Source organism: Ammodytes marinus (genome assembly GCF_949987685.1).
Source record: "Ammodytes marinus genome assembly, chromosome: 1".
NCBI classification, from domain to species: domain Eukaryota; kingdom Metazoa; phylum Chordata; class Actinopteri; order Uranoscopiformes; family Ammodytidae; genus Ammodytes; species Ammodytes marinus.
In genome coordinates this window covers 20,798,309-20,824,337 of record NC_137230.1, presented here as the reverse complement: position 1 = coordinate 20,824,337, position 26,029 = coordinate 20,798,309, and the positions used below count along the sequence as shown (strand labels likewise).

At 39.6% G+C, this 26,029-nt stretch overlaps 1 protein-coding gene across 1 annotated transcript in view; it reads right to left on the bottom strand.

The window, feature by feature from the left end:
- Positions 1 to 26,029, bottom strand: part of mybpc3 (myosin binding protein C3) — a gene marked incomplete at both ends in the record, with an annotated part of 42,832 nt that overhangs the window by 1,235 nt on the left and 15,568 nt on the right. Inside the window, 22 exons of the mRNA XM_080028507.1 lie at positions 694 to 880; positions 1,267 to 1,403; positions 1,556 to 1,715; positions 2,911 to 3,050; positions 3,196 to 3,391; positions 5,001 to 5,089; positions 5,226 to 5,393; positions 5,843 to 5,977; positions 13,101 to 13,289; positions 13,401 to 13,505; positions 13,708 to 13,867; positions 15,526 to 15,665; positions 15,760 to 15,789; positions 15,883 to 15,989; positions 16,072 to 16,237; positions 18,483 to 18,649; positions 19,485 to 19,590; positions 19,697 to 19,821; positions 20,263 to 20,395; positions 20,495 to 20,661; positions 21,735 to 21,761; positions 22,578 to 22,637. Of these exons, the coding sequence (XP_079884633.1) occupies positions 694 to 880; positions 1,267 to 1,403; positions 1,556 to 1,715; positions 2,911 to 3,050; positions 3,196 to 3,391; positions 5,001 to 5,089; positions 5,226 to 5,393; positions 5,843 to 5,977; positions 13,101 to 13,289; positions 13,401 to 13,505; positions 13,708 to 13,867; positions 15,526 to 15,665; positions 15,760 to 15,789; positions 15,883 to 15,989; positions 16,072 to 16,237; positions 18,483 to 18,649; positions 19,485 to 19,590; positions 19,697 to 19,821; positions 20,263 to 20,395; positions 20,495 to 20,661; positions 21,735 to 21,761; positions 22,578 to 22,637 (2,894 nt within the window). The remainder of the gene's footprint in view (positions 1 to 693; positions 881 to 1,266; positions 1,404 to 1,555; positions 1,716 to 2,910; positions 3,051 to 3,195; positions 3,392 to 5,000; positions 5,090 to 5,225; positions 5,394 to 5,842; positions 5,978 to 13,100; positions 13,290 to 13,400; positions 13,506 to 13,707; positions 13,868 to 15,525; positions 15,666 to 15,759; positions 15,790 to 15,882; positions 15,990 to 16,071; positions 16,238 to 18,482; positions 18,650 to 19,484; positions 19,591 to 19,696; positions 19,822 to 20,262; positions 20,396 to 20,494; positions 20,662 to 21,734; positions 21,762 to 22,577; positions 22,638 to 26,029) is intronic.

The window sequence follows — 26,029 nt, the reverse complement described above, 5'->3', positions numbered from 1 at the left end:
GTTAGGTAGCACAAAAAAAACCTATGTAGTAGGTAACACACAAAAAAACCTATGTGTTAATTAGCACAAAAAAAACCTATGTAGTAGGTAACACAAGAAAAAAACCTGTGTTAGGTAGCACACAAAAAAACCTATGTAGTAGGTAACACAAAAAAACCCTATGTAGTTGGTAACAAAAAAAAACCCTATGTAGTAGGTAACACATATCTATGTAGTAGGTACTACAATTTTGTGTACCTTATTGTAAAGTGTTACCAAAAAAAAATAGGCCTACACGCTATTCAATAGTCTAACACTAGTTGTGGGAAATTTTGAAAGGTGTTAACACAATATTGACATAATATCATCTTAGTTGATATGGAACACATGTCCAGTAGACATGAAGCAATATTCACTCCCTTCGAATCCTCTTTTGGTCGCCACCAACTCCTGACTAAAATATCAGGCTCTTAATCTGCCAAATGCTCCAAAATACACAATAAGTGATTGCTAGTCACTTACTGTGTCTGTTTGCTGTTTGGTAATGAACAGTGGTTTATTTAAATTTAGCTTTGGGGTGAAAACAATCAAATATAAGAGTAGTTAGAGTGAATCAAAACAGTTACAAAGAAAAAAACAACGTAATGATGAAAAAGAATGTAGGTAATGAAAAACATTATTTTCTGTGTCTGTACCATTGAGCGGAATACTTACGGCGAACCTCCAGTTTACACTCTACTACATCTTCTCCACTGTCGTTGACTGCTTTGCATGTGTACACTCCCCCATCAAACAGACAGGGTTTACGGATCTCCAGCGTCAGAACGCCCTGCCTGCTGAGCATCCGGAACTTGGCTTCATTTGAGATGTCCATCTTGTTTTTGAACCAGGTCACTTTGGGCTAATAAGGTCGGACAAAGTACAACAATACATCAGGTGCTATTTTTCCCAATCTGCAACACTATTGCACAAATAGGTTATAATTTAGTTCTGCAGTTCTGGTGCGATAGTACCAATCATAATCACTAGATGTATCTGGTGTATATACTGTTTGGCTGACGAATGGGTGTTAATTACTTGCTAATCTCCAAATATCTGCATGAAAAGTAGGGCAGGTGTATGTTTGTGTGTGTGTGTGTTTTGGTTATGAGGTATTAATTTCTGTTGGTTTGGGAGTTTCCTTTGGTTTTATTCATTTGTGTATTTTACTGATTTTCAGTTCCTACCTCTTTAATATTTTATTACACCCAATGTTGCCCCAAATTTTTAATGTTATCACAAGCTCACCTTTGGTATGCCTCTAACTGAGCAGCTGAGGGTGGCATTGTATCCTGCTATGATAGACCGGTTCACCAAAGGATGTGTGAACTTTGGAGCCTCTGTGAAGTCATGATCTTTGTGGGTAGGTGGCTTGTACGAGATACCTGAGAAGAGAGACATACATACATACAGACGATTTCCAGCATTCATGACGACTGCTCCGATTTCACGTGCAAAGTCTGCACTTACAGTACATGACATAGAGACAAGTTCATTACTGCTTTTCCATCGCTGTATATGTGCAGTTAGTGCCCACCTGTTTTATTGATGTGAGCGCTGTCTATAGTGTCGCAGGGATCCTCGCTTAGACCCACCAGGTTGATGGAATAGACTCGGAATACATAGTCATTCCCCATGATGAGGTCAGGCACGACGCTGTGGGTTCGCCTGTACTGCTCATAGACTGTATACCACTCCTTAAACGGATGGCAAAAAAGGAAAATGTGAACAATTTAGTGGAGTCAAAATGAATGCATATATGCTTCAATAAAGCGGACTTTTAAGGAAAATAATTGGAATCCCATGCTGTGGCTTTCAAGGTCAACCATTTCTCAACCCAACTGAACACTTATAGGGAAGCTTAGGTGGTGTGTTTATCATAACAACAAATGAGGGAATATGTTTAGCAAGGTACTTTGTTATTGGTAACATGATAATCAACATGCCTCAGCTTTCTATAAAGAGATCCAAGTCAATTTAATTTAAGGACTACCATGAAACATGAACCATGAGCCGAGCAGGTAGAGGAACAATGGCCCTGCGTCAGTCTACGGACAATCCAGACCATGTCAGGGCTAAGAGGATAAGATTAGGACATTCTTGGCCGACATTGTTCCTGGCAGCTCCAGGTTGGAGGAGGGTGCCAGTAGGAGCTATTGCCAACATGCCCATAATGCATGCCTGCTGGAGACTGTGTGCTCAGCATTGGCTGATTGGTGTATATGTTTCACAAGGGGGGCAAAAAAATCCCTCTGTGTCCATACAGCATTCATCTTACCATTTGTACAGACGCAGTCATTCGTTTTAATAGAACGTGAATATTGCAAATATAGCTTCACAGCAGCTCTGTCATTGGTTGACAGAGGTTAAACTATCATTTTCAGGGCTAATGACACATCGCCCCCTGCCTTCCTCTGAGAAAGTATGTCAAATTGTTCACAAGTTCACTTGATACTAATAACCAGGACCTGAATTGAGTTAGGCCAGGTCCAAATCACATAAGATTGTATTAGGTCCGTTAATGTTCATTTGTATTCAGATCTTTGTTCTGTGTTTTAATATGTCTCATACATCCAAATGGTCGGATCATGAAGTGAAGTGGCTACATGCTGTGATCATTCAGCTTTTAGAGGCACAGGTACAGATGTCTTTAATTATCCATCTATTTGACTGCAGCTGTTCATTATTTATTGTTACGACATGGTAACAGTGACAGCAAAACACAATGTTTGGATTGATCTTAATGTCCTCTTCTTCCATTGTCTTATATCGGGGACCGGGTTTAATGTAGGTTTTCAGATTAGGTCCAAAACATTTGCCCTGAGAAGACCTCTAATGTCATTGTAATGTATGTAGTACCAACACAAATGTTTTTGTAGCAATAAGTCTCACCATGGTCTTCTTGTCAGCTTTCTGAATGTTGTAACCAAGTATTTCACAGTTTCCATTATCCTTAGGTGGCTTCCACTCAAGTGCCACATTGAAGCCCCAGACTTCCGTGATAGTTAGTTTCAAAGGGGGCCCTGGGAGATCTACAGAGCAGGGATATGAATGGTGAGAAACGGCTGTACATGTATGGTTGGAGGTTAACTAGAATGAATGTTGTTACAGTTTACGACAGAGATTATATTTAATCCCGGTAATGCCCACAGCTCTCTCTCTCTATGTCCCACCTACCGACAATCTGCAGCGTGACACTTGCCGTGTCTTCCACATTTTCAATCTGCACATTGAGATCATACTTCCCCGAGTGCTTTCTCTCTGTCTTGCGGATAAAGAGGATGGTATCTTGATCGCTGTTCCTCACACTAGCAAATGTGGGTTCGAGAGGCTCCCCATCTTTGCTCCATGTAACCTTTGGCCTGGGCTTACCCTGCAGGATCAGAAAAAGACAAAGGGTTTTTCAAGAGATTCAAGATGGTTTATTTTTCATATGCACAACAATGAGAGCAGCAGTCATTGGCAATATAATTCATAAATCCAAGGCTCTTCACAACAATACAATATAAGAAGAAAATGTACAGTATAATAGAAACACACAAGTGAAGAGAGCAACACCTGAGACACAAATAAACACAACAGTGGTGCAAGGACACAGTGCAGATAAAAAGTGTTGAAATAAGGTGGACCATAAATATAAAGTTATTTATATTATTTATAATTCTACACAAATCAATCCCACTCAAAGCCACTCTTTGTAGTATGGTGTGTTATCATTCTCCTGCGACATTTTGCTGTTAGATTATCTCTCTGGCACTGTGTCACATTACTATAATTTCACAAAGACAATCTTACTGACGTAGGCCTACTCTGTTAATAATTTTGAAGTTAAACATCCGAAATTCAAAACAACATACTCTTGTACCGTTAAAAGCAAAAAGAAACACATTATAGAATGTAGCCTACAATGTTGGTTTTTATCCTTACTTCTGAATCTCCCAGACTTAACCAAATAACCGAAAAGTGCATCGTTCATGTTTTGGTCTTGTCTTTAAACTGTATGAAGATTTAAAGTTGGAGTGTAAAACAAAACAAATCCCCCCTCCCTTCCTGCTCCTTCAGATGCACTGTCCCCAGACCTGCTTTGTCTTAGCAATAGCAATGAACAGGCCCACCGTCAAGGGGGGACAACCCGTATAGTTGTCCCAGGCCCTGGAGGGGAGGGGGAAGATATAGACCGTCGAGAAAAAAAAACAGTTAACAAGACAAAAAAGAAAGGACAAAGAAGAGAGTAGTCTCATTTAACTGCTTTGCTAACTATTATTTTTTTAAACTGACCACAACAAGAACATTCTCATCCCACTTATGTAGCCTACAACATTGTGAGTCTTTTCAAAATAAATCCATGCGGGGCTGCAGGCAAAGGGGTCGCGGATCGGCCCCATTAACTTGATGCGCTGTGGCATTAACTGCAGGCAGTGATAGCTGTCAGGCGACAGGCAGGCACCTGTATAGCCTAAATACTAACCAGTGGGCCTCAATGTGATTTTTTGCAACTATTTAATCTGAGTAGGCTAAGTCTAGCGTTTTTCCTTGCAGAAAACTGTGGCGCTGCACTTGGATGAAATGTGTGTGCACTGGGAGAGAGAATGCTGTGCGCTGAATAATTTTTTTTTTAATATAGTAGTCTTATCAATTGGAGTCTTATCAATTGTCCTGGGCACGATGAAGACACTCGGCAGGCTTTGCGTGATGACTCGACTAGGATTGTTGTTACTAACGTCACAAACACTGCCTTCAGCTGATTGGTTGGAAAGGTTTTGTCTCGTTCGCTATCGCCTGGTCCGACCCCCTCTGTTCACCCTCCTTTTTTATGTGCACACACAGTACGGGCTGGTAGCGGACTGTGATTAGATGTTTGCTAAATTTGACAAAAGGCGTTTTGGATTACGATGACTGAGTACGACTATAAGTAAATCATCACAGTGCTTTAATGATGATTTTGAGGTGTCTGCTTTAAACATATTCAATGTTTACAACACCTGGAATGGAATCACAATGTTGACAGTGTCTCCAACTTTCTTGATGAGAGTCTGGCGGAGATTTCTGGGGAGCCAAATTTTGGGGCGTTCTATGAAAGAAAGAAGACACAAAATGAGGCATTGTGCAAATTAAAAAATTAAGATTTACAAGACTTGAGGTCAGGTTTAAATTAGGAGAAACATTTGGCCTTGTGAGATGCATTTGTCATGTCTCATTAAACTCACGCATTATCTCCCTGATGGTAATGGCTTGAGCCATAGTGGCTGGAGCACTGGGTCCTGCCATGTTGTGGGCTCGCACACGGAACTGCAGCTTGTCTCCGGTGGTGAGATCTTTGATGATCAGAGATGTCCTGTCTGTCAGACCCTGAAGTGCTGGTATCCATTCATCCGCTGCGACCAGGATACACAAGACAAATTAAAATGATAAGATAAGATTCACTCAACTGCATGTTAAAAGTACAGAAATAAGTCATTTTGTTAGCAAATAATCAGATGTTGAAATAATCACAGACGGCAAATAAAATCCAGATATAACAGTTTGATCTGTATAATTCCATCATCAAAGAGTATCCAATTGTATTGTAGTTGTTTTGTTCCTTTTTTTGGAGGGGGGATGCTACGTATCTTATATATATATATATATATATATATATATATATATATTGGGCATAAACTTATTTTTGATAAACTACTGTCAGTCTTCTATTTTCAAGATTTTCATTTTTTAATCTAAAATAATAGTAGTGCTTAAATGATTGGTGTGTATCAACATGATGATGTTATGTGCTATATAAAACTTGCTTATCAGAAGCATACAGGCAGGTGGCTCCAGCACTTACTTCCCTCCTTGCAGTACTCAACCCCATAACCCTCGAGTTCAACTGAGCCGATCCTCTCAGGCGGCCGCCACTTCAGCGAGATGGAAGTGTCACTGATGTCGTCCACGCACAGTCCGAGGGGCTCACTTGTAGGGGCTGAGAGAGAGGAAGATAACTGTGGGTTAAAGCATCAATCAAATACGCTGAGAGTGAATCACTGAACAAGTAGACGAAACGGACCAGAAATTAACAAATGATGTAAAGTGGCAAAAACCCTTTCAAAGCTTTGTGACTTCGCTGCATCCAGTGCTTGATGTTTGCTCCCCCTTGTTCCACTGCAGCAGCATTGTCTAATTTTCATGCTTACAGTGAAATACACCAGGCTCTTTAATGCTGGAATGAGCAGCATGCACACATTATTTGGTGTCCCATTATTTTTTTACTCAACAGAAATGCAAATAAGGTAAGTTCACTTGTCAAAGCCCCCTTAACCCAAAGCCACAAAATCCTTCTCAAAATGAAATTTGGGGAGTTAGTTGCATGACAGTAAGCATCCGAAAAGAGGCATATTTATCAATCCAAATGAAAGATATCTTCGTATTAATTTGATAAACTTGACACAAATTCGGTTTGGATGAGGCAGGCTGTGCTCTGGTTCTTATGACACAGTAATTTTGAGCCAATCACTATGGAAGTAAATGAGTGTCATCGGATTTTGAAAATAAAAAGCCTTTGAATTTTAAGCACTGAATATTTATGCATTGAAATAACGTATCTGAATTTTTTGCAGCATTGAAATAATGTATCTGAATTTTTTGCAGCATTGAAATAATGTATCTGAATTTTTTGCCGCATTGAAATAATGTATCTGAATGTTTTGCCTCTGAATTTAACTCATTTTAAACAACTAATTTTCACCTTTATTTTACAATGTTCTCAAATTCAAAATCAAATATTCAACGTTAAAAAATTCAACGTGCCAAATTCAACTGCAAAATCCCGTGTATGAAATTCAGAGTAAAACTTTGGGGACCCAAGGAAGAGCAATCGATCATAGATGCTAGATCGCGATCAACAAACAAAGAGAGCCAGTGGGAATATTAGCTAGCGTGTTGCCTTGGATACCCCTGACGGATGCAGGAAGGCAAATCAGGTTTTAGCCATGTCAAACGGCAACGCAAGTAACGATGGTGCTTGGGTGAGTACAAACATGTTTCTATATAGGGAAGAATATAATGGCTAGCATATATATAGAAACATGTTTGTACTCACCGAAGCACCATCGTTACTTGCGTTGCCGTTTGACATGGCTAAAACCTGATTTGCCTTCCTGCATCAGTCAGGGGTATCCAAGGCAATGAGCTAATATTCCCACTTGCTCTCTTTGTTGAACGCGATCTAGCATCTATGATCGATTGCTCTTCCTTGGGTCCCCAAAGTTTTACTCTGAATTTCATACACGGGATTTTGCAGTTGAATTTGGCACATTGAATTTTTTAACGTTGAATATTTGATTTTAAATTTGAGAACATTGTAAAATAAAGGTGAAAATTAGTTGTTTAAAATGTAATGAGTTAAATTCAGAGGCAAAAAATTCAGATACATTATTTCAAGGCTGCAAAAAATTCAGATACGTTATTTCAATGCATAAATATTCAGTGCTTAAAATTCAATGGCTTTTTATTTTCAAAATCCGATGACACTCATTTACTTCCATAAATCACGGTTATTTGCCTGAAAGTTCTATAAAAACATTGACTGTTGGCATGTTTGGTTCCCCCCATCCTCTGGCCTAGCCTGGTCCAACCAGACCATCGTACTTCATTTCATTTGTACAGAAGGTCTGGAAGTGCTGTAATTGGCAAACTGTCACTCACTTGGAGGCAGGTGTCTGTTGAAGTTTAAAACTATTGGATCTGCCCAGTGCCACTCTGGATTAGCCAACCAATCGCATAACGTTTGGTCGTCGCGTGTGTCATGAGCCGGCTTCTGACGGTGCGTTCCAGTTGGGAACTCGGAAATTTCCAAATTCACTACATATTGTGGTCTATGGATCTACCGGTACCTGGCAACGGTAACTTGCCAGAGCCAAACGTTTAGTTATTTTGACGAGAAAGGTTGTCGGCGTCCATACTTTCGCGAGCAGATGCACTGGAACACAGACAGGTCGGAACTCAGAACTACCAAGTCGGAAATCTCCGAGTTCCGAGTATAAAGGAACGCAGCATTCAACTGAAACTGGAGCGCGACTTCGACGTCATCGTTCTCAGCCACTCGCTCTGTTCGCTGATTGGACGTTCCGAAATTTTCCTGAGCTAAAGTTGAGAAATTCACCTCAGCCCCAGACTGACTACTGAAGAGAAAATGAAATTTGAGCGGAAGTAGGTAGGCGGGTGGAGCCAGGCTACCTCCGGCCCACACAGTCCTGTCAAACAATATAGAAAGTAAAAAAGCATTTTTTTAAACTAAGTTTTAGAATATTTATGAACATTTGTTTTTTAATCAGATTTTGTAAAAGCTTATCAAGACCCCAAACGTTGATATCATTTATAGATATTTACTATTTTAGACCAGGTTTCCAAAAGCTCTAAGTACTGTTGATTTTTTTTTTCTCACAAAAACAAGTCACAGTTAACATTGAATCTACAAAGATTGATTTAAAAGAGCATATATGTAATGTAACCAGATACTGCTGTGATCATGGTCCTAATTCAAATAACATCAAAGCAAATGTTTCAATATGAAATATTTGCAGTTGTGTTATCATTTATGAAAATAGTCTATTAGCCATGTTTGCAAATTAATCTTCTTTCTCAAGTGTATTGCACAGTCAGGAATTATTTTGAAATGTTTTGGAGTGACTCAATAACTGACAGTGATAAACCAGTATGTACTATAACTAGTTGTGCATGCTGCAGTGTGCATGTGAAGAATCCTCCAAAATGGCAACGAAGGAGAACATCCCATCCCATTGTTCATAGGTAGTATTTAGTCAACTCGATATTTTTACGTTGTTGACAAGATGACAAAAGAGGTGCTGAATTTAAGTCATGGCTGCGTCGGACTCCAGGTCACAGGACAGATGCTATGTAGTGCAAGAAAATTATGGGATCACCTGTCAGAAGTCAAGGGTCTCCTTGTGTGTAGAAAGTCACAGCAGCAGAGATTGTTTTAAATGTAGCTCTGGTTACTTTAGGCAAAAGGTGACCAGGATTGCTTTGAGAAGCAAATACAGATTTTCTTTTTCACTTGAAACATCTACATCACGATTACTAAACCATGCTTAACACTTCCAAACAAGCAACTACTAAACAAAATGAGGGTCTGGAATATGCAGCGATGTTGCCATTAATGTGATAGACAGGAAGGAACAACACTAAGTTTAATTTCAATTTAGAAAAACCTTAGTCTCAAAATGACGGCTAGGACCTACTAACAACAGGCGCCGGCTCAGGCTCTGGTACTGGTTCAGGAGCAGGAACGGGCTCCAAAGGGGTCCCATCTGCTGGGGGAGCATTTTCTGTTGGCGGGACACCCTCTGCTGGTTGTGTCTCATTCTCAGCCGGAGCTCCCTCACTGGGGACGGCCTCTGCAGGCACAGCCTCTACAGGAACAGTCTCTGCAGGGGCCGCTGGAGCTTCAGTACTGGCTCCTGGTTCCTGCTCTGCCTCAGGAGGTGGAGGTGGAGATTGGGGTGGAGGTTCGACTGTCTCAAGCACGACGGCTTCTGCCTCTGTTGGTTCCACAGGTTTCTCTTCCTCTACTTGTTGCTTCTCAGCTGTCTTTGGAAGTTTAGGTTTTGTCATTGTTCCTCAGTAGTTTAGAAGGCCCACTGTGTATTGAAACTGGTGTTTGTAGGTGTCCGCCTTCTCAGCAAAAAGCCTTACTCCAACCTATGCTCTCATTCTCTCTGGTTCTCACATGCGGTCTCTTGTTCTCTTGCCTATTGTCTTTGCTGTCGAGACAACAATGCTTCCTCCCAAGCAGCCTTCACAGTAGCCAGAACCCCTCTGAGGTAAGCAGCTGGTCCAAACTTCCAGGCCATTATTTATAGAGAGGGATGCCACGGATAGTTTCCTAATCAGCTGTCTTACAAGCCATTGGCCATCTGCATACAAATATATGCTCTTAAATCAACAAGCAGAGAATGAGATGGTTGTTAAAGTGGCTATGAGGAACTTTCCCTTTTTGTTGATTCAAGCAGGACCTTTGGACAAAAGCTGCAGTGTTTTTACGACACCAGCTCCGAAGGGGCATACATTTGTTTAGGAAGTGAGAGAAAAAGACCACAGGATGCATCGAGGTTAGGTGATGTATTTATATGTGACTATGTAAGATTGTCCAGTTTTTTTTGTATGTTTACAAGCTTGTGCTGCATAGCATACAGTCCTAAGATTTATTTCAGCCTGACTGAGTGATCAATGGTGGGAAAAAAAAGTTAATTTCTCACTGAAAGAGAAATTAATCCCTTGAATACAGGCTTGTATAAATCTATACAATTACATTCTCATGACATTAAAGTAAAAATCTACACCTGAATCTTGATTAAATTGCCACCGTTTGTTTTGCATTATGGAACAAAGACAATAAGAAATTGGCATTAAAAATACGACGTATCTGGTTGTGTTTCATCAAATCCGATCCCTTCACTGTGCAAGAGTCTGTGCAACAATAAATTGGTTGAGTAAAATGTAAAACCGATAGGAGGAATAGGGATGCAGTGTCTTGTTCAAGGACACTTCGACACACAGAAGGAGCAAATAATCAAATAACCAACTCTGCTCTACCTGAGCCATAGCGGTCCTTCTTTTACAAGTAGGGGAGAACGGGGGAATGTGAGCCATCGGGTAATGTGAGACACCCCCTGTGTCCAGGCAATGGAACACATATTTGGTCATGTGAGATATATGTTTTCAAGCCCCTCTCATTTCCCCTTGGCCATGAAAGAGAGGACCTCATGGTGATGTTGGTGATGTTGTAAGCATGTTTTTTTCACAAAAATGTCTTTTTTGCATGTAAAAGTAAATGTTCTTCCTGTCAACTTAATCGATTGTTGTGCCAAAGGTATTTTTGATTCAGGTGGAAAAACTTCTATCATACATCTTGATGAACTAGCAACATATGAAACCATGTGATGATGATAACTGAAGATTAGCCTGATTTGCTGAGAGGTAGTTTTTTCTAAAATTGTGGCAGTGGGGTAAAGTGAGACAAATGCTGTGGGGTAAAGTGAGACAGTGTCTGTGCCCTTTTTTAATGAATCCATTATATTTGAGGTAGCAAGGAGACTAGTTTGAATAAGACAAAAGACAATGTGGGCTGGAGGTGGGGGTTGATGTTTGAAGGGGTGTCAGCAAGGGCATGGTTTGGCACGTATGTATGTGGGGGACAGGAGAGTGACCTTTAACACCAATAGACTCTAAGGGCCCACTCACACTAGGGCCGTTTGCCTGTTCCGTGCTGCAGGAAGATTCAGCATGATTCCCCCCCTCCCCACTCCTCCCGCTGGCCCGTGGTCACACTGCTCGTGGCCTGGGCACGATTGCACCTTGCCTACGTCACCGTGCGCGTTTGGATTTGGAGCGTGGTCTACTTGTAGGCTATACGACTGTTTGTGAATATTTTCATCCGGCCAAATTTGCATCATATATTCCACTTCCACATTAGAGCAACGAGAATCCTTAAGTTATTGTTTTTTTTAAATGTAGCCTTGACGTAATAGGTCGCGGTGGACAGTCTCATATTTGTGCAGCACGCTGTTTATTATTAATATAACGGCCCGTCATCAGACCATACGTACCGGATGGTTTTATACACTTCGATCGCTCTATCAAGTAATCCAAGTCAGAACTTTTTGTATGGGCAGAGATCGTTATTTTAAGTGTCTTTGTAAAGTAGCTACTGTTTCCTTATCACCGCGGAGTCCCGCTGTGTGTTGTGTTGGGTTTGTCTCAACCGCCATGCGTAAAGGCATTATTATGACAGCTGACGGGAGGACAAAGAAAAAAATCATCTGACGAACGTGAGTAAACACGAAAACCTTTTTCCTTTGCTTTCTGCGCTCACCTATTTAGCTCTCTCCCTTTTATTAGCCCACACCTAGGCCTACACACACGTTAATTCTCACACATTTTATGTAGCTACAAGTCCAAGTGGTGGGCAATTCTGGTGCCGACTAGTAAGGCAGCGGACGTTAACGGACTATGCATCCTTAATAAATTCACGTCAGGAACGCCGCCTTTGCGCTTGCTTGTGCGCGTGTCATCTCATTAGCATCTGTACTTTGGCCACGGCACACCTCTCCCAAGTGTGCCGTGGCCAAGGGGTTCCGTGCTGGAATACGGATGGCGTGGTCACACTAGCCAAACGTTCTAGACTTTAGTATGCAAATGAGCTTGGGCACGGGGCCACGGCCCTAGTGTAAGTGGCCCCTAAGTAATATGTCTTTATTCAATGAATGATCCCAATAAAACAAATGCAGAAAAATATTAATCAAAGACTCAAAAGATGGAAATGACAGCTGGGTCTAGTCCTGTGTTCTGAGTCCCAGGATGTTCTAGCTGGTTCTGATTGTTCTTTGCTCTGACCCCCAGACACTAGCTGGCTCTAAGGGTCCTGTGTTCTGACCCCCAGACTGTGTTTTAATCTAACTGGTTCTATATGTCATTTGAATGTTAATTATTGAATATGAATTATATGGTGTATTTTATCAAGTGTTTAGAAAATGTTTTTCATAATTGACCAAACCCCATGATTCTGTTACTCGTCCGACATTAGTTTTGGAATATTTGGTTTTCAAGCTAGCTGTCAGAATTGTAACTGTTACAAAATGTCTTGTTATGGTAATTTCAGAGTGGAAAAAGTAAGTGGATCAGTTTACGCCCTTGATTTCTCTGGTCTGTCTCAGTTTACCCCACAGCTGGGGTAAACTGAGACACAAGACAACTTTTTTTTTAAAACAATCATATTTTCACTGCCCTTTGTCATGAATAAATTCTGCTAACGTCCTTTTCTAGGAAACATCCCGAATTAATGGGAAATGTGTAAATTTGAGTGATAAATCATTTTAGCTCCCTTAGAGGGAAGCAAATGTAAAAAGTGTCTCACATTACCCCGTTCTCCCCTACTTAACACACTTTTTTTTCTCATCATCTGGCACACAATATTCAGCATTGTACTCTACGGTGCTAATCTATCTGGTTTATTTGGTGATATTATTTCGTTCTCACCGTCTACCATCAGTCATCCACATAACATCTTCATGATACTCTAGACTCACCAACTGGCACGAAAGGCTGTGAGGCTGGACTGTGACGAGACATGCCAATGCCGTTGACAGCATAGACTCGCATCTCGTAAGCCACCCCTTCAATCATCCGCTTGGCTTCATAGGTTGTGTTAGGGTAAGGGTCAAAGTTCAGTCTCATCCATCTGTAGCTCTTTGTCTTCTTTCTCTCTATCACATATCCTTAGATAGAAAATGGAAGAAAATTATGTTGTGTGTGTCAACCAGGCTTGTCAGGACAATAAAAGGATGACGCCTAAGACATTTCCAGATAGATTTTTTTCTTTTTGTTACCAATAATTGGCTGTCCACCATCAAACAGGGGGGGATCCCACTGGACAACACAGAAGTCTTCTCCCATGCTAAGGATTTTGGGAGCCTTGGGAGGATCAGGAACATCTGGAGGAAAACATTGCTTACTGTCGTGATTTATTGAATACATAAAATGTGCTTGACATCAAATATTTGTATGAAGTCATAGTTCTTAGATTGCTGCTTTGTATGCGTAAGGACATTGGAAATGTTGAGGCTTGTGTCTATACGCTGATCATAATGAAATGTGACTCTCCTCATTAAAAGGAATGGGGGAGCTTTGTCTCACCGACAACTTTCACATTTATTTCTGCAGTGTCCTCCCCAGCGGGGTTCCGAACTATAACGTGGTAGATTCCCTCGTCTTGCCTCTCGGTCCCCTCGATGACGAAGACACAGTGTCCTTTGGTTGTTTCGACATGGACTCTACCGTCTGCCTCTGTGAGGACCTACGCAATGAAAACCAGAGCAGAGTTACTTAATTGTGCTTGAGTGAAGTACCTTTTGGTACAATGACTCTAAACTGATTGATGATTCGGTTGCACGTACTCCAAGTAAAGATGCTGGAACAGTGGATGAGGCAGAGGCATATACACATCATGCTGCTTCTTTGGAGCAATGCTAGACATACCACTTTCCAACACAACGTTTCTATTATTCTATATACAGTATATTCTATATTTGGGTTCATGTGTGCTTTCAAGACCACATGAACATGAACACATTTGAATTCACAACTCCAGATGTCACCATGCAAATGCAGGACAAGTGCTGGAAAACCTCTGAAATCAGGGATCACAAGTCTCTAAGTATCCATATGCTGACTTCTTATACTGTAGTTTGAAAATATTTGGTTAGGTTTATGTTCCTTTTTCAATATGAATTGCATTATTTACACATATTCACATGCATTGCATCTATTAACAGTAGAACAGCAGCACCTTGAACATGTAAAGAAAAAGAGAAAAATTGTAGAAGTAAAAAACAAAACATTTAATTCAAGGTCAACCAACTAGCCACAAAAGTGTAATTTATTGAATCCAAAAATATCAACAAACTTGCTCTTTGTTCTGTAAAGGCAGTTAATTCCAATGGAATGTCCAAATAATTTTTCTCTACACACTGACCTGTGCTTACACGGCACATGCCTGTTTTTAAGTTATTCAGCAATTGGAGTATGTAATTCAAGGAATCATTTCATAAAGTCACTTTATAACCGTTGTAACTTTATTTGCCATGTTTATACTTACTTCCCAGTTCCATACGACCCTTGTCTGTCTGTAGGAAGATTCAGAACATGCTCTTACCTTATCGAAATTGGCAGACACTGAGTAACACCACATGCAGTTTGTGACCTTGCTCTGAGTGCTTTGTAAAACAGAGACATAAAAGCAACATGCACAATAATAGCCAGTGGAGAAGATGCTTTTCAGTCTGCATCTGTGTGTTGTTGTTGCTGCTGCAGCAGCATGTTCTTTCTCCAGGGTGGTAAAGCAATAAATAAATATAACAAAAGGCTCTTTTATTGATGTAGTTGCAAGATCAATTGCTTTGTCTTGATGGTCACTTGCATTATCTTCTCCCAACTCAAGCAGCAGAACTTTAGCAAGTTTTACATAGGGTGAAATCCATGTACTTCTCCACTGGCTACATTTGTACATCCAATGCGCAACAGTTGAACATATTGTTTTCATTAACGTCGAGCTAACTCAATTGACAAACAAAACTAGAATGCTGTCAACATACTGACAGGCACACTTACTTCCCCGTCCTTCAGGGTCCAAGAGGCCTCCGGCCTTTCTTTGTCCTATCCATCGGGTTTGACCATCGGTATTAGTATAGGGTATACTAATATAAATTAGTATTAGGGTTCAGAAGAGTTGATACTCTAGTTAGTTTGTCTAAATTAGAACAACAATACATATTGTCTAAGTATGCCGTTTTCCTGAATGTTACACAGTGTGACATTAGTTAGGCTATCAAGAATACTTTTGGTGTTGAACGGAGCCTTAGATTTCAGACTTTACCAACTGGGAGAGATGACAGGTGTCAGTCCGACACTGTGTTTGTGGCAGATTAATAACACAAGTCGATTAGTCTGTTTTACCTTATCCGATTTGGTCCAGATCACAGTGGGCGCAGGGTCTCCAGTGATAGGCACATCCAGACGCAGTTTGTTGCCAGCCACCACCACAATTGTTGTATCAGAAGTGCGACCCATGCAATCCAGGTGGATCTTAGGAGGATCTTAGAAAGTGAGAGAAAATGGTTCAAATGAACAGACAGTTGCAATTCAACTGGTTCATTCTGCACTTGAGGCAAGAGGGTACATTTGCTGTACCTTGGCGCGGCACATAATCGATCTTCACCTCTAGGAAAGAAAAAAAAAGTGAGAAATAGTTTAAGACCAATTTAGTTTGTGATATAGTGTAGAAGGGTAAAACATATAAAACACTTATATTACCCAAGAAGTTGAGTTTAGCAGAAAGGTTGAAAGCGTGGCCATCTGGCACAAAAGTGTAGTCTCCTTCATCTTCGGGTTTGACTTCATCAATGGTCAGTTTGTGGATCCTAAAAAGGTCAAGCAAGGTTTATTACACAAGGTATAATGGCATATATTCAGCAAATGTACAAGGAGGTAAAGTGCCCTAACCTGCCAATATGTGATATGTTTATTCTGGCATCAGACTTGACTTCTACGCCATTCTTGAACCAGGTTCCCTTCACGGTTTCATCCGACACCTCACACTTGAAAACCGCCTGATCCTTGGCCTTCACTGTGAGGTCTGCTATGCTCTGGTAGACCTCCAAGTCTTTCTCTATGTGGTCAGAAGAACACAGGATCAGAGAGCAAATAATGGAAACTATCAGGTTCTTCAGACTGCAGAGGAGGTGCTACCGTATGGAATGGTGGAAGAAGTTACAATAAGATGATGATGTGGGGGAAAAAATTAGAAAATATGTTACTACTATGTTGGAGGGTGAGTTGTTCATTATCTTTGTGTTTTGTATCTTAGGAACAGTCACAAGGGGAATAGTTAACTGGATTTATGGTAGAAAATAAAGTGGGAGGATAAGACAATCCGCAGGAGCTTCTGGCTATCACTCTATATCACCAGAAATAATGTACAGGGGAGTCATTATAATGATCCCAAAGAACTTGTTATCCAGGTGTGATAACTGACACCATGCTCCTTGTAAAGGTTAAAGGAGTTTAACATCACCTCTGAGGCCAAATAAGGTGGGAATGGCATTATAATGGGGCCTCTGCTTTGGACCGAGGTGTTGATCCCTGCTGCGGGAGGGCAGCTGGTAATTCTTGGCAGGCTCGGTGTTTGATTAACAGGCCAGATAAACTTAACTTGGACTGAGAACAGGAGCAAAGATTGGGATTACATTTACACACAATAAACCCTGAGACACACACGCACACACACACACACACACACACATAACGAGAATATATATGCAAAAGTATATATTCACCATATAGCTAGGACTAAATGATAGTGTCTACAAAACAGAAAAGTGTAACAAAATGTCGATGGCTCTTAATGTGATGGCTGATGATTTTTTTGGTTCATAATGAATACTTTTGGTATGTGAGCTGATGGCACTAAGATGAAATGAGATTGAAAAAAGAAGGGGTGAAACTAGCTGGGCTTTATATTTTGCCTACTTCCATCTGTGGATGAGTTTGAACCATCCCCATCCATGATTTCTAGATCACCTGTGGATTGAAATTAAGATTTCTAAGCATGATTAAAAATACTTAAAACCTTCATATTACTGAAACACATATCAAAATCTGACTATTATCCATGAATCAGACTTTTTGATGTGCCGAATGCAGATCTTTCATCAGCCTCACCAGGAGACTTGGTACTAGAGGAAAATCTATTTCGTAGCAATAAAATATACTTTTAAACCAACACGTACTCTTTGAGGTTGCGAAAACTGTTAGAAATACTTACCAACTACTTAATTGTGGGTACGTTGAAGAAAAAAGGACTAAGGCGAAAAAATATACTTTGGGTATACTCTTGGGCAACTACAGTATGTAATACGGTGCTGTAAAGCAAAACTCAAGTCTGGGAAAAATTGTTTAAACAACCTATAACTTATGAAGTAATAACAGGGTAACGTATTTTACATTATGCTTCCAAAACAGCATGGGTTAAAATATAGAAGAAAATGGGATTTTGGAAAATCTTTTAAATCGTATATGTTAAAGAACATAGAAAATGTATAGATTACATTCCAAACTTGACTACAAGTCCTGGGATTCAGCAATGAAGCTTTGGAGCATGAAGCTTACATATCAAAGCTCAAAGCTAGAACAATGTACCTAGAGGTAAACACAAGCCTATATTGTTTGGAGGATATAGTACAAAATGGACAACAACCAAATGCTCTTCTCCTTGGCTCATGACAGTTATGTATTTCAGGTTCTGAAGAAGAGTGATAATTGCACTGTTTTTCCCAGTTTTCTTTCCCAGTACTGTCCCCCTTTGGTGCCCATCATTTATTGTGTCCCACTGTTCCTAAATTTAAGTTGTCTGAACCGATTCATGATAATTAGTGCCTGATTCATAGACAAAATAACACTTTAAATCACAGGCTGTTTTATGAATTGTTTCTGTATTTCTTGTACTGAACTATTGATGATTATGGCTATAATTTTATTTTGGTTCCACATGATGAAACTACTTTTAAACATGTGACCAAGACACATTAAACCAACAAAATGACAACACAGAAAACAAAGACAGGGAAAAACAAAGACCAAGGAGAGGAACCAGGTCATTTGTGCAGACCTGTTCCTTTCAGGTGAAATATGTTCCACGTCTTCTAACTTTAGCTGGCACGTGGACTTACGTCGCTGAAATAACCTTGGAAGATTTATGCAGGCCATGGCAAGAGACACTATCCAAAGATAGACAGCATGCCAGGGGTGGCAATGCCACACAGCCACTGGTGGGGTATGGGAATGTGCACTTGGTGTGGTCACCACTGACAAAAGTGGCTCATGCTGTAGCCAGCACACACATGACTGACACTCACCCTCCACCAGGAGTTCAGCCATTGACTCGCCGCCATTGGTTTTAACCTTGTAGTGGCCGCAGTCTTCCTTGGTGGCCTCGTTAATGATCAGTGTATGTTTGCAGCCGTCTTTCTTGAAGCGATACTTGAAAGACTCGTCTCTTGTCAATTCAACACCGTCTTTCTCCCTGTGCAGACATTCACACAGCAACCATAATTATTGAGAATAACAGTCATGATTAAAAGTACAATAATACAACTTAGGGGCTGGTTTTAAAGAGCTTGTTAACATGTGTTACATAATTCAGGAAATGAAGTTAATGGGATTTGGGTGAAAGTTCAGAAAAACGAGCAAACGGACCTTTGAGTTTAATGTCACAAACAAACATCCCATGCTCAGACTAGATGCCTAGTTGTAATACCCTGGAGAAGTTGGCCAATCAAGGTTAGTACATTAGATTTATTACGGAGACTATGCATTGATTTTTGTCAACTATAGGTCACGGCTCTTCTTGCCTTTTGCAATGTTATATTTATCTCAGTTTCCCCATTAATCATATGAGGTTTTACCCCACATATTGATCTTTGGCGTCTGTTCCAAGAGAATTACTTTGGACTTGGAATAAAAGCACATGCACATTCGCAGCAACTTTCTCCTTGAGATAAAGGTCACATGGGACAGACTAAAATGCTGATGTGACCTTTTCGTTGAGGTGATAATTTACTGCTTCAGTCTGCCACAGAGACGGCGCCCTGTCTGTGGACATGACAAACTCAAATGCCATCTGCTGGGTGTCTGAGCAATAGACACTCTGTCAGAGTTACTGAAAATGTGATTTTACATCAAAGACAGGCTTACTTATACTTGCTAATTGATATTATAAATCTTAACATATTGTTGTTTGTCAGCCACACCTGATTAACTGAATATTTAGAGAGTACATTTTGTTAGTTTGATTTGTACGGTTATTTTTAGTTGATGACTGCATGCATGATGTGTGAGTGTAAAGACAAATATCTAACCATTTAACATTGGCTCCTTCCTCCGAGACTTCACACTCCAACTCCACCCGCTCACCCTTCATGACCATCTGATCCTCCAGATTCTTCACAATTGTGATAGGAGGCTCTGCACCAAACAGATAGGAATGAGAGATCCAACTATGACTCTTAACCTTGTAAATCTATTATTTATGGATGTATGATGTTGTAAATTTCTTCTAAACTTGAAATACCTTTAACAAAGAGCTCAGTGGTGCTTTTTTCTTCTCCTACCACACAGGAATAAGCCGCATCATCTGCCAAGGAGCAGTGGTTGATGGTGAGGTAGCGCATGTTGCCAACACTCTCAAAGATGTACCTTGACAAAGACCAGGATGATTTTTAAGAATAGGCAATACTTTTTCATAGGCATATAACTTTTTCATATCATATTTTTGACAAATGAACTAACAGAATAGTTGGAAATATGAAGTTTAAATGGTAAACATGTTGATGGAGAAGCTCATATAGCCATCCAAAATACATGTTTATTATTTGCTGCTGGACACTTACTTGCTAATGATTTGATGAAAGTACAAGGTATGGCATGTATCCATATAGTCATGAAAGCAGAGACAAGAGACAGACAGAAATTAATAGATTTTTTTTTGTCACAGTATTCATGTTCGTGTTCATGGTCATCCGTTTTTCCGGGGTCGGGTCAGGGGGGCAACAGGTTCAACAAGGGACCCCAAACTTCCCTTTCCCCTCTATTTATTAAATATTTAATAAGGTGCAGATACAGAATTTGTTATCAAACCTCCCAGATGGATGAATTTCTTGTCCGTTCTTCAGCCATTTCACATCAACATCCGCATTTGCAACCTCAACAGCCAGCTTAATTTTATGCCCCTTTTGTACTTGGTAAGCGGGATCCAACTTTTTGAGGAAAGCTAGTTTTCAGAAAAGTTACATACACAATATTCAGTCACGATTAAGTCCATGCATTTACATTATAGAATCTGAGCTAGCTTATTATAAACTGCACAAACCTTCACTTTTTTTCTCTTCTTTCTTCATCTTCTTCAACCGCTTGAGCATGCCTCTCAAGTCAGTAATGCCATGCTGGAAAGCAAGCTTTTGGTATTCTGAAGGTGGAGCAGCGCTGAGGATGTCCCACACATCCACATCAGTTTCTGATGTGCTCACCTGCACATTTCTGATACACAAGAACCGACAAGAGGAAGATGTTAAAACCAGTCTTTTAGCAAAGAGTTCTAAAAAATAGAAAATAGACTAAAGGAAGTGGGCTGGTATGTGATATTATATAAAAAATAGGTTTACCGCACATTCCTACCCAATATTACTTAGTTTACTCATGATCAATTCACTATTTGCGGCAGTGGCGAAGTGGGTAAGGAGGTCGCCTCTGGAGTGCAGGGTCGGAGGTTCGATCCCCCGCCTAGCTGCCACATGTCGAAGTGTCCCTGGGCAAGACATTGAACCCCAAATTGCTCCCGATAGTTAGCTTGCACCCTGCGTGGTAGCTGCTGCTATCGGTGTATGAATGTGTGGGTGATTGGGTGAATTTGTACGAAACAATGTAAAGCGCTTTGAGTGTGAAAAACCAGGGAAAAGCGCTATATAAATTAACAATGAATGAAGAGGTACTTCATCAGTTACTCATGCTTCATCAACTTCATTCATTGTTTAATAATGTATAGCCTCACTTTATTGTTATTCTTAAATATGTGTAATAAAGCTGTTAACAAGTGGTTTTTATAGGTAAAAATGGTCACTTCTTGCATGACTAGAAAGTAGCTTGGATTTTGATCCTTTACATCCTTTCCCATTCACATTACAGCCTTTTCTTATTGTTTGCAGTCATGAACCTCATGAAATATGACAGACTAAAATAGCCCTCTTGATAATTAATTTAAGAAATATTATAATAATGATTCTTGTATGGCCCAGCTGTAAGCAGCATACCCTCCTCCCTTTTAGTTGTTTGTTGCACGGTTATATCCTGGCTAAAATGACAAGGTTTCTGAGTTTAACTATAAAGTACAAATATGATTAAATAAATTAGACTATATAATGTATTAGGTAGATAAGCAAACAATATTGATACATTTTTAAATAATAATGCTACATCTTTAACAATTGACCTGACATAATAAAGCAACATAGAAATTGCTCTTTAATAAGTAAATACACAGCTGAATCTTGATGGATGAAGATGCATGCACAAAAAAGTTTTCCTGCTATACCAGCATGTCAGCAGTTTCTTACCGAGTTGAGGCTTTTAAGAAACTGCTGCTCATTCAGATGAAGAAACCCAAAAGGCAAACATGGCAAAACAAACCAGAACAGTTAAAACACAGCATTTCAAAAGCAACACCATCAGCATATTAGAAATATGATTTTACAAATCTGCAAGCATGAAATATGTAGGTCTAATTAACAGGGTCAGTAATTTTTCCATGCAGACTTCATTTTGTGTTTGGGGTTTGACTTGGTGTTAAACTTTCTTGAGCACAGGGGACAATGAGTATCTCGTTGTATGACACATAGATGTATTTTTGTTTTGTGTCCAAAAAGAGGAGAACAGCTCATTGGTAGAATTGATGATTGAGAATAATGCACAGGCCATACACAGTATGAAGTGGAAATCAATTGAGAACATTATGATTGAAAAGACGACAAGAGCGCAAATGCAATATTATTGATACCAGTAAAAATCTAGTAATGTGAAAATATAAGTGAGAAAAAATAGGGTGACTCGATTTTCAGTGAATGTGTATATATTTGATGCTGTATTTTCACTGGCAAATATATTAAATTATTTGTTTTCAAACTCAAAAGGATGTCAATCATCATTTCCAAGTTTCTTTTGTTTCTAACTTATCATTGTACCTTATGAGTTAGTGTTCAGGGTGATTGGCATGCAGGTGAGTGTTATAAAGTCATTATTCTATGTATACATTCCAATGCAGAAGTAGCTTACTCTCTGAAGAGGCAGGACAATCCAGAAAGAATGAGAGCGAGACACAGTTAAATTATACACAAGTGAAAAAACTTGTTTCCCCATCCTAAAAGTCTTCACATTTATGTCACTATTTTCTAAATGCTTACCTCTTTTTTAATAAGGAAGTGAAGTCCAGTTCTCCAGAGTCTTCCTTTCCATCTATACTACTGCAGAAATATCAGCCACCAGCAGAAAAACATCAATATCAACAGCACAGTTCTCCAAAGAAAATATACAAGTTAATACTTAACAGGAAAGATTTGGTTTGAATTAAAAAAAAAACATTTAAGTTTTTAGCCAATATCGGTCATTCATGTTTAGTGGTGCTACAATATGCAGACGTATAGATCCTTAATGGTACTGTACAACAACAATATTCAAATATTTAAAAAAGCTAAATTGGACATAATTATTTAAGACTGCAAGGACATGTGTGCATTGATGGATACAATACATTAATGCACAGTCAAATGTTTTGCGTGAGAGACAGATGTTGCCATGTTTAAAGGAACAGCTCAACATTTTTGGAAATAGGTAACTGCGTCACGGAACTGCTGCCTGTCACAAACTCTTGTGTTTACACTGCACGCATCATTGATGTACCAGCCCTATTTCCATTGATCTTGCATTGGCCATGGATACGATATGAAAACGTACACAACATTGTAGTACCTACTACATAGATATGTGTAACCTACTACATAGGTTTTTTGTTGTGTTACCTCTGCAAAGTTTTTTTTGTGCTACTTAACATATACATTTTTTTTTGTGTTACTTACTACATAGGGTTTTTTTGGTGTTACCTACTACATAGGTTTTTTTGTGCTACGTAACACATACGTTTTATTTTTTTGTGATACCTGACACATAATTTTTTTTTGTTGCTACCTACTACATAGGTTTTTTGTGCTACCTAACACATACGTTTTTTCTTTTTGTGTTACCTTCAACATAGGTTTTTTTTGTGTTACCTACTAAATAGGTTTTTTTGTGCTATACCTAACACAAAAGTTTTTTTTGTGTGCTACCCACTGCATACGTTTTTTTGTGCTACCAAACACATAATTTTTTTTGTGTTACCTACTACATAGATTTTTTTATTTGTGTTACCTACCTATCACCCTGTAGCCGAATGTTGCGTTCCTGCCAAGGTGCTTCCATTCAACCACCTTAGCTGGCACGCGTTGCCCCCCATCTGAGGAGGGCAGGTCTGAGCTACTGTACCCTTGGCCTTTATTTCCCATCGGGCACAGTAGCTCAGACCTGCCCTCCTCAGATGGGGGGCCAGCGTGCCAGCTGGATGGGCTGGTTAAGGTGGTCTACAGGGTGACAAAAAAAAACCTATGTAGTAGGTAGCACAAAAAGAAAAAAAATGTATGTAGCAGGTAACACAAAAAAAAACCTATGTAGTTGGTAGCACACAAAAAAAACGTATGTGTTAGGTAGCACAAAAAGAATAAAAACTATGTAGTAGGTAACAAAAATAACCTATGTAGTAGGTAACACAAAAAAAGTATGTAGTGAGTAGCACAAAAAAACCTATGTAGTAGGTAACACAAAAAAAACCTATGTAGTAGGTTACACAAAAATAAATGTGTTAGGTAGCACAAACAAAAACGTATGTGTTTGGTAACACAAAAAAACATATGTGTTAGGTAGAACAAAAAAAAACTATGTGTTAGGTAGCACAAAAAAAATACTAATGTGTTTGGTAACACAAAATAAATGTTGTGGTTGTCACTACTTCAGCCACAATTTAGTTTTTTGTCACTTGTCTGTTCCCATATTAACTCTCTTGTCATTTCAGACCCGGCCACTCCCCCCTGCTCTACACTCCCTGCTGATTACTTCCACCTGGCCTAACCACACTCACCTGCTCCCCATCAGCTATTAGCCCCACAGTATATATACCGGTTCATTCCCTCAGTTCCCTGCCAGATTGTCTTTGTGTTACATTGCTCTCCAGCCTATTCCGAATTCCTGCCTGTTTACCTGCCTGCCTATTCGTGTTCTGACCCATCCTTTTGGATTTTGGATTCCCTTTGCCTGCCCCTCTTGGACTTGTTGCCTCGCTACTACCTGGTTTGATTCTTTATTAAACTTTGTTGCTATACCTGAACGGGTTGTTGTCGTGCTATTGGGTTCTGGCCTGCCATTTTGGTACAATCCTGACAGTGGTAGGTAACACAAAAAAAATTATGTAGTAGGTCACACAAAACAAACGTATGTGTTAGTTAGCACAAAAAAATACTTGTGTTAGGTAGCACAAAAAACATTTTGTGGTAGGTAACACAAAAAAAACGATGTAGTAGGTAACACAAAAAAACCTATGTAGTAGGTTATAAAAAAAAACTATTTAGTAGGTAACACAAAACAAACGTATGTGTTAGGTAGCACGAAAAAAAAACTTATGTGTTAGGTAGCACAAAAAAATTGTGGTAGGTAACACAAAAAAAACCTATGTAGTAGAAAACACATATCTATGTAGTAGGTACTACAATTTTGTGTACCTTACTGTAAAGTGTTACCGAATTGTCGATAGCAAAGCTGTTGTTTTTATCTTTTTTAAGCAAGACAGCGTGTATGCCAGTGAGAAAGAGAGATAGATAAACAGAATACTACTGCCCTGATTTAACGGGGTTACAAATAATAAATAAGTACATCTATAAATAAATACAGAAAAGCATAAAATTATTGGGGTTTCATATGGTTAACACCCAGGCAGTGTTAGGATCTCACCTGTTAATATGGGAACCTAAATAAAAAGACCCACGCCAAGCTCACCCCACTCGTATAGTGTGAGCAAGGCCTAACTCTTCAGGTTTATTTACTTTGTGTTTTTGGGTCTCCTGAAGAAATAAAGCATTTTTAATTTTCCTTTATTTTCTTCCTTTTTATTCTTAAAGAACAAATATTAATTATTTTAATTTACATTATTTTTTACTTAGAGGAAGACACAAATTCACCATTAGCCTGTCTGGGGAAACCAATTATTCTTCAATTTAAAGAGGAGCCGGCTGTTTTCCCTACATCCAGTGAATGGTCTTAATCTTTTCATCTAACTCTCTGGAAAATAACATATACGCAAGTTTCCCAAAAATAGTCACACCATTCCTTTAGACCATGAGCAGAAACAGTCATCCAAACAGGAACAATACAAAACACTGAAGGTTAGAGACAACAAGGGTCACTATAGTGTCTACTGGACTCTAATCAGTGGGATGAAAGATAAAGACAAGCACATAGATCTGACTGTGCGCCTGTCTCCGGTCTCTGATCCAACCACAGGATTAGAAGCTGAGTATCTGGTTTATGTGGCCAAGTGACAACACGCCATAGCAGCACTTCCTCTATGTGGCAACCCTGTGGAAGAGTTGAAACTGAAAAGCTTGTGTGTCTTAGCACATCCTGCATTTTCAGTACGATCAAACCACCGTCAAAGCTCACTCTACCGGGTAGCTGTTTGTGCAGCTGGCTCTGCTGTTTTGATTGAGACCCAGGAGTAGATCAGAGAGAGCTGTTGGCTGCAACCAGCACATGTTAACAACCAAATCTCAAC